At 35.1% G+C, this 13,464-nt stretch overlaps 1 protein-coding gene across 2 annotated transcripts in view; it reads left to right on the top strand.

Moving 5' to 3' along the window:
• Positions 1-13,464, top strand: part of SLC25A48 (solute carrier family 25 member 48) — a 128,967-nt gene that overhangs the window by 105,969 nt on the left and 9,534 nt on the right. For both annotated transcript variants that reach the window (XM_053717201.1, XM_053717200.1), the window contains 2 exons: positions 3,477-3,734; positions 6,721-6,854. In XM_053717201.1, coding sequence (XP_053573176.1) covers positions 3,477-3,734; positions 6,721-6,854 — 392 coding nt within the window. The remainder of the gene's footprint in view (positions 1-3,476; positions 3,735-6,720; positions 6,855-13,464) is intronic.

The following is a 13,464-nucleotide window of genomic DNA, read 5'->3' as shown; positions in this document are numbered from 1 at the left end:
GTTTATATTTAATAGTAGAACCTGACACTATATTGAATGATCATTTTGTCTATTGTATTGTTATTCTTGGAACTAGTTGCTCCTAAAAGTTTTTTATTTTTATTTTTTATGTTTACTTGTTGTTATCTAACTCTCCTTTTTTTCAGATCAAATGTATCACATTACATGCAACCATACAAGAGGAAATATTCTAGAACACATCTTTATCCTTAATTCCCTAAAAAATATTCAATTTAACTCACATAATGTTCAGGGTTTGAACTTGAACATAAAATGGAAAAAAAGCATGAAATGAATACAAAGCATTAGGAGCCCATGTTGTGCTGTTACAGGAGACACATTTTCTCCACCTCTTCCACCCCTAAGTACTGGGTTAAGGTGTATCCTGTCCAATACCATTTCCCTCATATGAAGAAGTGTGGGGTATCTATTTTAATTCACTCCTCAGTTAATTTTCAGGTGGAGAAGAAAATTATTGATAAGGACTGGAGGTTTCTAATACTGAGGGGAAGTATAAACAAAACTCCTCTTATTATTGCAAACATATATGACCCTAATGATAATCAAACCTCATGTTTAACAAAAATTGGTAGACTGCTAACTAACTGGAAAAAGTTTTGAGTCATTCTAGGGGGTGACTTTAACACTGTCATTAATACTGCTCCTTAGACCATTCCTAAGAAAGATTCCCATACTATACTGAAAGATTTCCTTCTTGATTTTAATCTAATTGATCTTTGGAGAGCCACTAATAGGACAGCTAGAGATTATACCCATTATTCCCGAGTTCATTGCCCCTTTTCTAGGATAGATTACTGACTTATAAGCCAAATTATGTTAATATTAGTCTCACAGACTTTTATTCACCCCATCTCATGGTCAGACCATGATGCAGTTGAGCTCACATTGTCTGGAGTTATTGATCTGGCAAGGCAGAGATCATGGATCCTTAACCCTCTTCTATTTAGCGATAAATATTTGTTAGCAATCTTCTCCAAGAAATTAGACAATTTATTTCAGAAAATGAGGGCACAGCATCCAATCACTTATATATCTGGGGAGCATTGAAAGCCTACGTAAGAGGTGTGTTAATTAAAGAATCTAATAAACAATCTAGACTTAAGACACATAAAATAAACACTTTAAAATCAGAAATAAAAGAAATATCCCAAAAATGAAAAGATAAGCCTAACACTACTCCTCCACCCAAACTGGCAAAAAAGAAAGCTTAATAACAAGAGCTCTTAAAAGCAAAAGCTGCTAGATCAATTAAGAATATAGATGCCAACTATTTCATTTTCGCCAATAAGCCAGACAGGATGTTGGCAAATAAATTAAAGGAGATCACCAGATTTACTTCCATTCCACAGATTCAACCACCAAATTGAAAAGCACTGAATGATCCTCAAGATATAGCTAATGTATATGCCACATACTACCAAAAACTCTATGACCTCCCTAAGACAACAAAATCCATCTTCTCATTATAGAGAGATTAACGACTTTTTCGCAAACTGTCATTTATCAAAACTAACAAAGGAGGAGTGACAGGATTTAAACTCCCCAATTACTTCAGAAGAGGTTAAATTAGCCAATAAAAAAGCGCCAGGCCCAGGTGGTTTTTCCGGCCCCTTTTATAAGTCTTGTGCTAACATTTTAATACCCACACTAATGCAGACTTTTAATTGACTTCTAAAAGGTGATACGATTCCCAGTGAACTCTTATTAGCGCATATTTCTGTCATCCCAAAACCTAATAAGTCTAGACAGCATTGTGGAAACTATCGCCCCATCTCCCTCATTAATATTGATATAAAACTTTTTACAAAGATACTGGCCACTAGACTTAAAAAATATATGCCAAAATTAATTCACCCGGATCAGGTAGGGTTTATTTAGAAAAGAAAAAAACAGATAATGTTCGTACATTGATTAACCTTATTGATTACTCCTCTTCATCTAGAATGCCTTCTCTGTTTCTATCCACAGAGAAGGCATTTGATAGGGTCATTTGGGACTATTTAAACAAACTGGAGTATATGGGCATACAAGGAAGTATTTGTAAAGCCATTGCTACAATTTATTCAGACCCCAAGGCCTTTATTAAAATAGCAAGTTATAAATCTAATCAAACTAATATAAAAAATGCCCATTGTCACCTTTGCTTTTCACCCTCTGCTTTGAGCCAATCTCTGCTTCTATTAGGGAAAATAAAGATATTGCTGGAATTAAGATCGGTAATAAAGAATTTAAAATTGCGCTTTTTGCAGACAATGTCATACTCTCTATCACAAAACCCTTATTATCTCTCCCAGTACTTTATAACACTTTTCAGAAATTCTCCTACATTTCGGGATATAAATTAAACGAAAGCAAATGCAAAGCTATTCATACTCACATCTCCGACCACACCATAAAATTATTAGAATATATATACATAATAATCTATATTGTGACATAATAATCGTGATAATAATTGTCCCACATCAATTACCAAACATGCTTTTATGAGTAAATGGGAAGCAGACCTGGGAAATTCCTGGGTAGGAGAGAGATGGGCAAGGGATTTAAGTAAAGGGGTCTTGTTTTCATTCTGTGCTAATTTACAAGAAAACTTTATTAAAGTTGCATTTCGATGTTATTTAAATCCAACTTGGTTTCATGCAGGCACAGGTCACTCATCTCAAGAATGCTATAGAGGGTGTGGATCAAGGGGTACATACTTTCATATGTGGTGGGAGTGCACACACACACTCAAGAGGTTTTGAAGCAGACGTCAGACTTAATAAATATGAATTTTTGAAGCAGGCATAACTCTGACACCGGCAGTCGCACTCTTACATCACCCCATAAAAACCCTTTCTCCAATGGCTAATAAACTAATAGCGCTGTTATGTACAGCAACACGGGTTTGTATTGCTAAATTTTGGAAAGGACAAATCCCCAACTTCAATATTATTAGGAATACAATTAATTATTATTACCACATGAGCAGTTATTCAGCAGATATCCTTGAAAAAAAGTATTTAGTCATTCAGCTATTGGAACCATGGATATTGTTTGTGGAATCTAGGAAGGGGAACAGAGAGCTGAGCCCTAACAAAGAGAGTTTTACGGAAATCCACAACTTGAAGTTTTATTTTTATTTTTGTTCATTAGAGTTAATAAGTTGTTGTACATTTAGATGTGATGATGATGAAAATATGCTCAATTTAAATGTTATCTGTTAAATAGGTCACATCTATGTGTTTCTGCAAGACGGACATGTAAATTTGTGATTTAGATATGGAGAGATACATGTAAGATGAGATACTTGTTTTTATTTTTTCAATAAAGTTGTTTAAACACTAAAAAAAAAAAAAATGAAGAAACCGTAGCAGCTGTTTGTATCTATCTCTTTCATCATTCCTGTGTTAAATACATGGTTAAAGATATTTGATTACTAATATTAATCTAAAACTTTTTTTAATCCACAGGAAACTTGACCACAAATCAAAGATCATCAATGATTAATTGTCAAAAAAACTACAAAGGTCCAATACATTGTGTTTATTGGGTTCTTAGACATGAAGGTTTCTTAGGAGTATACCGTGGTGCTGGTGCAATGCTTTTAAGAGATATCCCAGGTTATTGTCTCTACTTTATTCCATACACAGTTATATGTAAATGGTTAACAACAGATGGCCATACTACACCAAGTCCAGCAAATGTTTGGATAGCAGGTGGTATTGCAGGTATGTGCTCCACTAAAATGCTGCTTTCATATTTAATATTATAAAAATGGTAAAACGTTTGCAAGAGTTTATAGAATATTTAATGATGATTGTTAAAAAATGTTAACATTACTGGCAATAAAAAACTCAGTATTAATATGGACAGACATTTCATTATATCTATGGTAGTTGAACCTTTCTTATATCTACAGGCCATAGAAAAGCACACTGGGCTAATAGCTTTTGGCTAGATTACGAGTTTTGCGTTATGAATGAAAAAGACTCATAACACTGCTTTTTCACTACCGTTGCTATTGCAAGTCTTGCAGCTATAGGTGTACCGCACACTTTTTGGGCCGTAACTCAACGTAACTACCGCGCCTTTCAAAAAGTCCTTTTTCAATGGGACTTCCATAGTGCCGGTATTACAAGTTTTGCCTGGGAGGCCAAAAAGTGAGCGGTACAGCCTTTACCGTCAAGATTCGTACCTCCATCTAAAGTCAGTAGTTATGAGTTTTACGTTACAAATCTGTAGCATAAAACTCATAACTAAAGTGTTACAAAGTACACTAACACCCATAAACTACCTATTAACCCCTAAACCAAGGCCCTCCCGCATCGCAAACACTAAAATAAAATTATTAACCCCTAATCTGCCGCTCCAGACATCGCCGCCACTATAATAAACATATTAACCCTAAACCCCTGCACTCCCGCATCGCAAACACTAGTTAAATATTATTAGCCCCTAATCTGCTGTCCCCAACATCACCGCCACCACTATACTAAAGTTATTAACCCCTAAACCTAACCCTAAGTCTAACCCTTACACCCCTAACTTTAATATAATTTAAAAAAATCAATCATGAATAAATCATCAATAAATCAATAAATAAAAAATACTATCATTAACTAAATAATTCCCATTTAAAACTAAATATTTATGTGTAAAATATACCCTAAGCTAGCTACAATATAACTAATAGTTACATTGTAGCTAGCTTAGGTTTTATTTTTATTTCACAGGCAAGTTTGTATTTATTTTAACTAGGTAGTCTAGTTAATAAATAGTTATTAACTATTTACTAGCTACCTAGTTAACATAAATACAAATGTACCTGTAAAATAAAAACTTACCTGTCTTACACTAACACCTAACATTACGCTACAATTAAATCAATTACATTAATTAAATACAATTAACTAAATTACAAAAAAGATAAACACTAAATTACACAAAATAAAAAAAGAAATTATAAAATATTTAAACTATTTACACCTAATCTAATAGGCTAGAGGTTTTTTTATTTTGGGAGAGGGCTTTTTTATTTTGATAGGGCTATTAGATTAGGTGTAATTAGTTTAAATATTTGATCAATTCTTTTTTATTTTGTGTAATTTAGTGTTTATTTTTTTGTAATTTAGTTAATTGTATTTAATTAATGTAATTGATTTCATTGTAGTGTAATGTTAGGTGTTAGTGTAAGACAGGTTAGGTTTTATTTTACAGGTAAATTTGTATTTATTTTTAACTAGGTAGTTAGTAACTATTTACTAACTAGTCTACCTAGTTAAAATAAATACAAACTTAGTTGTGAAATAAAAATAAAACCTAAGATACCTGCAATATAACTATTAGTTATATTGTAGCTAGCTTAGGGTTTATTTTACAGGTAAGTATTTAGTTTTAAATAGGAATTATTTAGGTATTAATTGTCATTTTTATTTAGATTTATTTAAATTATGTTAAAGTTAGTGGGTGTTAGAATTAGGGTTACGTTAGGGTTAGACTTAGGGTTAGGTTTAGGGGTTAATAACTTTAGTATAGTGGCGGCGACATTGAGGGCAACAGATTAGGGGTTAATAAGTGTAATGTAGTTAGCAATGACATTAGGGGCCGCAGATTAGGGGTTAATAAGTGTAGGTAGGTGGCGGTGATGTCGGGGGCGGCATAATAGGGGTTAATAAGTGTAATGTAGGCGTCGGTGATGTCTGGGGCAGCAGATTAGGGGTGTTTAGACTCGGGGTTTATGTTAGGGTGAAAGGTATAAACATAACTTTTCTTTCCCCATAGGAATCAATTGGGCTGCATTACAGAGCTTTACGCTCCTTTATTGCAGGTGTTAGGCTTTTTTTTAGCCGGCTCTCCCCATTGATGTCTATGGGGAAATCGTGCACGAGCACGTAAAACCAGCTCAAAGCAGCACTGGTATTTGTGTGCGGTATGGTGCTCAACGCAACCATATTGCATGCTAACGCCGGGTTTTTGCAAACCTCTAATAGCAGCGCAATTAAAGGTGAGCGGTGGAAATAACTTGCATATTATTTCCGAGCTGCTCATAACACAAAACTCATAATCTGGGCATATGTTATTGTATTAATTCTTTATTGTTCATAGGATTTGAGTGATTTTACATCGCTCTTCTGAGTGTAAGTAATTATTTAATAATAACAATTATGCAAAACAAACTGCACAACAGAATAACACTCCATATGTATTCAATGATGTATAAAATGATATGCAAATTGAGATACAGTAGATCCTATTATAACCCTTTACTGACAAACATTACAAATCTGGCAAACATAAGGGTGCTTGTAACCCAGTATCACTTGTACAGTATATAATAAGGGATTGTGTAGACACATATACTTGAGACAAACCAACTGACACCAGTTGTACAGTATTTAAACAACTAGGGAGATACAACAACACAAAGTTTCAACTACTGCAGATATATCCCGCTACCATAGTGCTGTGCTAGGATACACTACAGGAACTAGTAACCAAAATGCACTTGTTTTTGTCTCTCTCCAGCAAATTACCATCCGACTTGCATCACAACTGTAGACTCCAAGCCTACCAATACTAGTGCTAGTTACTTCCCTATGTTTTAATATATTCAATTATTTTAATATAACTGTTATCAGAATGAAAAAAAAAATGTTATTTTACATCAACTAGTTGAAAGTATTTCTGATTTTTCAGATTTTTTTTTTTTCCAAGGGGCCATTTCCTGGGGAACTGCTACCCCAATGGATGTAGTTAAAAGTCGGATTCAGGCAGATGGTGTGCATTCCAATAAATATAAAGGTGTGGCAGATTGTATCTCTCAAAGTTACCACAATGAAGGTCTGAAAGTGAGTATTATTTTTATAAACCTTTCTAGTATTGCAACCAATTTTGTAGATTTAATGAAAATATTTGCTCCTGATGTTATCAGTATATTTAACAATATCTTAATTAAGCACAATAAATTTTGAGATTTTAAGTATCTATTTGCATACACTAAATATATAATTAATACTTGTACATTTATGCTGCTAATTGTTGTATTGCCTTAATTACAAATTCCGATTCCGCGATCAGTGGCGTTAGTTTTTTATAACACCTTCTCCTCATTGATGTCTATGCGGGAAAGCGTGCACGAGCATGTCAAATCAGTCCTTGGCTTTTGGCAGTATGGAGCGTAACACACCATAACGCACAGCACAAGGAGGCTTTTCAGTAACTCGTAATGGCAGCACTATGGAAGGTGCAATAACGTATTTTTTTGCATTATTTTCGCACCCTGTTTAGCACAAAACTCGTAATCTAGGTGACTGTTTGTAAATATGTATTTACATGTAGATTTGTTTCTGCTTGAAAATGGATTTTTAAATCTCTTTTTACTAAAATGCTTTCCTAGTGCTGAAACCAGATTGATCATTCATTGATTATATATATAATTTTACAGCAACTTAAAGGCCCTGATGACAAAAGGGATGTGCCGCAATGTCGAGCAAGTCAGTGAAATATTCCAATCTGCCGATATCATTGGTAACAGGTGGCATCTCAGAGAGGCATTTTAATATACATCACAATGGGTTGCAAGGCTGGTGATATTTTCCAACCAGCATAGCCACCGACATTGGCGATTTAATGGATCCCTTTGTAATATATAGCAACGATCATAATAAATATACCTATGTACCCCTAAACTGACATAACCCACCAAGGCAAACTAACCCCACATTACTTAACCCCTAAACTGCCAATAGCCCACCTCAATAAACGTCCTTACCTATTAACTCCTAAACTGCCTATAGCCCACCAAAATGAACTTCCATACGTATTAACCCATAAACCACCAATAGCCTATTGCAAAAAACATCCTCACCTATTAACCCCTAAACCACCAATAGCACACTACCATAAACCCTACACTACTTAAACCCTAAACTGCCACAATCCCCCACCGCAAGAAACCCTCCAAATTTTTTAACCCCTAGCCCACCAGAACCCCCAACACAAGAAACCCCCCTAACCTGTTAACCCCTAAACCACTGCAACCCCCCAATGCAAGCCACCACTACAGTACATAACTACTTAACAGTTAACCCCCCAAAGACTCCTAACCTAACACCCCCTAAGTTACACAAAATAACAAACAGTAAAATAAAAAAATAAAACACATTACAAAAAACCCTTCCAAAAATTAAAAAAAAAAAACAGTTATGCCTATCCTATAACTTAAGTCCCCTTAAAAATAGCCCACCCCAAAATAAAAAAAAACCCTATACTAACACTAAAACCTACTCTAACAATTGCCCTTAGAAGGGAATTTTGTAGGGCATTGCTCTAAAATGATTACAGCTATTTTACATTTAAAATAAAAAATCCCTATCCTAAAATCAAAGTAACCCTCCATCCATTCCCCTCAAAAAAATCTATCTTAAAAAAAAAACTAAACTAACAATTGCCCTGATAAGGGAATTTTGTATGGCATTGCCCTAAAATGATTTAATTATTTTGAGTAAAAAAAAAAAACTATTCTAAAAGACCTTAACAAAAAAATCCCTATCATAAAAAAGGTTGGCCTGATAAGAGCATTTGGTAGGGCATTGTCCTAAAGTGACCAAGCTCTTTTTCCCAGATGAAAAAAAAAAACATGTAAAAAAAAAAAAGTTGTCCTAAAAAGGACATTTGGTATGGCACTGTCCTAAATCAGATAAAGCTCTTTTGTGATTAAATAAAATCCTAAACTAAAATAAATAAAGAAAAAAAGGGAGAAACATATCCTAAAAAAAAAATTCTCTTTAGAGAAATGCCCTACAAAATGCCTTTTTTTTTGGGGGGGGGGGGGTTACTTGGATTTTAGAATAAGGATTTTCTATTTAAATGTCACGTTGATTGAAGAAGCCATGTTAGTCCAGTGATTTAGATACAAAAATAACAAGAGTATTGCATTGTGCAACGATACTTTTTTATTGGACTAACTATACTTTATACGTAGACAGGCTTTGGAAGATTGCTTCCTTTCTCAAGTCTGAAGCAATACTGACCAATTCAATGGAATTTACAGATTATATCTTAAAACACAGAATGGCTAAAAAGACAGAAAGTGTTACAGAGGTCTGAGTGCAGAGAGAGGAGGGTGTGTCATAAAAATCATGAGGGGGGCTTAGGTGACAGAGGCAGACAGTATCCAGTGTAGGAGAACAGACAGGGGAATGATATAGTTTTACACAGAGCATATACCAAAATGAAGTTATATATCATCATGGAATCAATATGTATAAAGGTGGGAAATTATGTATACAAGGGGAGTATAAAATAGTCAAAAAAAAGAAAGGAAAGAAAAACAAATAGAATAATAATAATGCCTAAAGTGTGGACATAGGCTTACCTGTTTATCTATGTATAAGGCATGTGGAATATACAATGTAATTGACAATATGAAAGTACATTACAAAAAAATGTTAATAATGTGTTAAGAACCCAGAGTCCACATTTAGTCCAGAATTTAGCGAGTTGAAGTGACATCATTTTCATTTCAAATGTTTTTCTTTCCATGGTGTTTTTGAAGTTGCTTATGAGAATTTTGATTATGAGGTTTTGGATGGAGTGGTCAGGTTGGATGAAATGGTGAACAACAGAGGTACAATATTTTATTTCACAGTGATTTTTGATTGAGTGCCTGGGTAAGGTCATCTGAAGGTGAAGTTTTCGGTTTGTTTTTCCAATATAACATTCCACTTCACATGCAATGCAATGTATTATGTATACCACATTTGCAGATATACATGAATATGCCCCTTTAATGTTGCAGGATTTATTATTGTGATATGCTGTGCTGCTTTCTCAAATGTGTTGACATAGTTTACAGAGAAAGGTACACTTAGCTACATCTCTGGCAAACCCCAAAACGAATACAGGGGACAAACATACTACCACCCAGGATTTCCATTTGACGCAAAGACACTCAGGGGAAGGAGGAAAAGACATAGGTACTATACCAAAGGGACAACACAGATATGCCCTAAGGGACAACAAGACACCACAACGATAAGTACACAATGTAATGTAATCAATTTGTCCACATATAATTTATCAGATTCTAAAAATTAGTTTATTGACTTACGGCTTGGAGTTTTGCCAAACACAGCTATATAACTTGTTTCAAATATTTTTGGACCTTAATAACTTTATTAGGAAACTTACATTGAGAACATATTTTGGATCACAACCCCCCCCCCCATACCCTCACAGGTTCACAATTTAAATTCTTCAGTCAGTACTAATGATGTTTTGTCTTCTCAAGACATAAGAGATGTACTAACGTTAGAGGATCTGGGGCAGAATTTGTTGTGACTCACATGGATATGAGTAGTAACAACAATTTTCCTAAATTGAAGTTACCTTCATCATTTTATCCAATTCCTAACAGGGGAAATACCTTGGAACTTTTTCAAAAAATAGTAGATGAAGAATTAACCATGTTGGACCAATCCAGAGCCAATGTACAATCCAATTTGTCTGTACTAGAAAAGGAAGTTTTAATTTATCTTTGTGATAATCAGTATATTGTCATTAGACAATCAGACAAAGGTGGAAGTATAGTGGTTCTGGATAAGCTCCAATATATTGATGAAGCATTACTCCAGTTGTGTGATACCACTACCTACAGTACTTGACAATTAATAGAAATCTAGTAAGAAGGTATCAGCATGAACTTAGACAAATTAAAGATGATAAAATATATTTGGGTATTATAGATGAGGATACTGCTACATTTTTATATGTTGATAATCCTATAACCCCTATATTCCATCATCTTCCTAAAGTCCATAAAGGTACAGACAAGTAAATGGTTGACCGATTGGTGCCGGTATATGATCTCTTTTAGAGCCATTGTGAGAATGGTTGAATGCTATTTTGCAGTCAATTGTTCTGAGTTTACCTAGCTTATCAAATATACCACACATGTCCTTTCTCTTGTAATGGACATAGAGTGGTCTGAGAGGCATAGCTGTTGACGTAACATCCCTCTACTCGAGCATACCACACAATTAGGGCTTGGAAGCATTGAGGTTTTTTATGGAATTGAATGGGAATATGGATACAGAATCTATGCTCTTCATTCTAAGAGTTACACGTTTTCTCTTGGAGCATAACTATTTCTGTTTTAAAGGTGTTTATTATATCCAACAACAGGGCACTGCCATGGGGGCTAAGTTCACCCCTGAATATACAAATATCTTTATGGGCTGGTTTGAATGCTCTTTCATCTATGCAGTTTGTAATCCCTTCCTTAGACATTCAGTTCTATAAAAGATTTATAAATTATCTTATTTTTGTGTGGACACTGGACAGAGATCAAGCGGAGCTATTTGTAGATTATTTGAACAACAGTGATATTGGAGTCAAATTCACTTATGAATGGCAACCAACTAACATAAATTCTCTAGTTATCACCTTAGTAGGAGATCGAGTTGAGCAATGTGTTCATACTAAACTCTATCGTAAACCAATTTCTGGCATCACCATTTTGCATGCTAAAAATGCTCATCCTAGGCATGTTTTTACGAGGATACCAGTTTACTAGAGCTAGAAGAATTTGTTCTAGAGAACAGGATTATTCAGATGAACGTACCAATATGAAAAAAATGTCTTATTAATAGAGGCTATTCACCTAGATTAGTAAATAGTAGCAAAAAGAATGTTACATCTACTAGTAGGGAAGATACTTTCCTCACTAAATAGAAAGATATTGACTACTTTTTTGATATTTACCACTTTTTATTACACAATTTTCTTCAGAATATCATTCTATTTGTAAAACAATTAAAAAATATTTTCCTCTGGGGGCGGAGCTGACCGCTGGATCGGCAGGAAGTGCATTACAGGAGCTCTTCCATTATCTTGAGTTTATAAGTAATTAAACTATATATTTCTGTGATATATCTACTTTATTTTGGGACTATATATAACAACATTACCCAGGAGTATATTTAAATCATTTAAGAGCTTCTGTTGTGATTTCGTTCCTGACCTATGCTATCCAGCGTGGCCCTGAGGAGGCTGTTATCCTACGCCATAGTTGAAACTATCTAGCTACCTTCGGAGCCTAGGCTGCTGTTTTCCCCACACCCATAGTAATGGGAGAAGCTAGGATGTGCACTATAATGGAGGATCTTTCTACAAGGCTATTTGCCCTCTTTGTAGACTTTGAGGAATCGCTACTACACATACTCGCTAATACCGCACAGAATGTCGGCCCGGAGGTTACTATTGTGCCAGAGGCGGCAAACATAGAGAGAGAAGTGCGCACACCGGATTCTCAGCGGATTCCTGTGTCCTGGGATTACGGCTCAACCCTGGATTTGTACAGTCTGGAGAACTGTGACCCTTCTTTATATTTTGGCTTTTTGGGAGCTGCGGCCAAACCTCAGGAGAGTATATTAAATCAGCCACGTGGCCACGGAGCAAGCCCTACAAAGACTGATGCCGCAGTAATGGAGGCCAAGCAGGGTGGTCAAGAAGAAGTGTGCTGCAACTTGAGCAGAACGGGCTTAGAACTGAGCCGAAATATGGAAACTTTAATCCACTCGCAGGATAAGATACAGCGGCATGGGTATGATACTGGGAGGCGCTGCTGTGTTGAGTGTACCCAGCGATCACTAATTGCTGTGGAGCGGCGACAAAGACTTGGCATCGGATAAGGCCCCAAGAAAACCTCTACTAGCCCTCAATAACTGTATGCATGGACTGTGTGGCACTTTTACATTATATGAAGTTTGGCCAGATTGAACTGCAATGTTCCGTTTGGTAGTTGCTATTGTTTTTTCTAGATGCATTTCAGCAGATTACGCCTGAGAACACTTAAATATTTTCTTTTTGCGGTGAACTACCCTATATGAGCATGCTGTTGAAAATAATGGTAACATAAGATCTCTATTTCCCTACTATCTATCAGCTGTGATATGTCTATACATTTAGGTCTCAGAGAAGTACGTGATCAGCATTTCTTAAGTACCCTCAACCAGCAATTCACATATAATATACTGTTTATCATACTTAGTCTGGAACATTACCCCGCTATAATAATCTAAACAAGTTAACTTCTACCCTACAAAACTGGTCCACCTGATTAATGTTCTGATCCTGAAAGCTACTAGCTGTATTTTCTATGTGGACAAACGGCCGCTTATTAAAGATCAGGATAGCACTATATAAGACTAGAATTCATAAAAGAGACACTTTGGTTAATATCTTGGATATCCACTGTTTCAGTGTTATGTTTATTACTGTTATTTTATGCTTACTTCAGAACCTGCAACACAGCACAGTTAGTGTTTATAGTTCAGAGGACTAGATATAAATTTAGGGTGAAATAACCTACATAACTTCTGCCTACACTAATATTTGGTTTGTAATAGATATTTTATGTATTACCTAGAGTCTATTTGTGATAGATATATGTTTCGT

This window comes from Bombina bombina, chromosome 6 (assembly GCF_027579735.1).
Source record: "Bombina bombina isolate aBomBom1 chromosome 6, aBomBom1.pri, whole genome shotgun sequence".
Lineage (NCBI taxonomy): Eukaryota > Metazoa > Chordata > Amphibia > Anura > Bombinatoridae > Bombina > Bombina bombina.
This window is presented reverse-complemented; position numbering and strand designations above follow the sequence as displayed.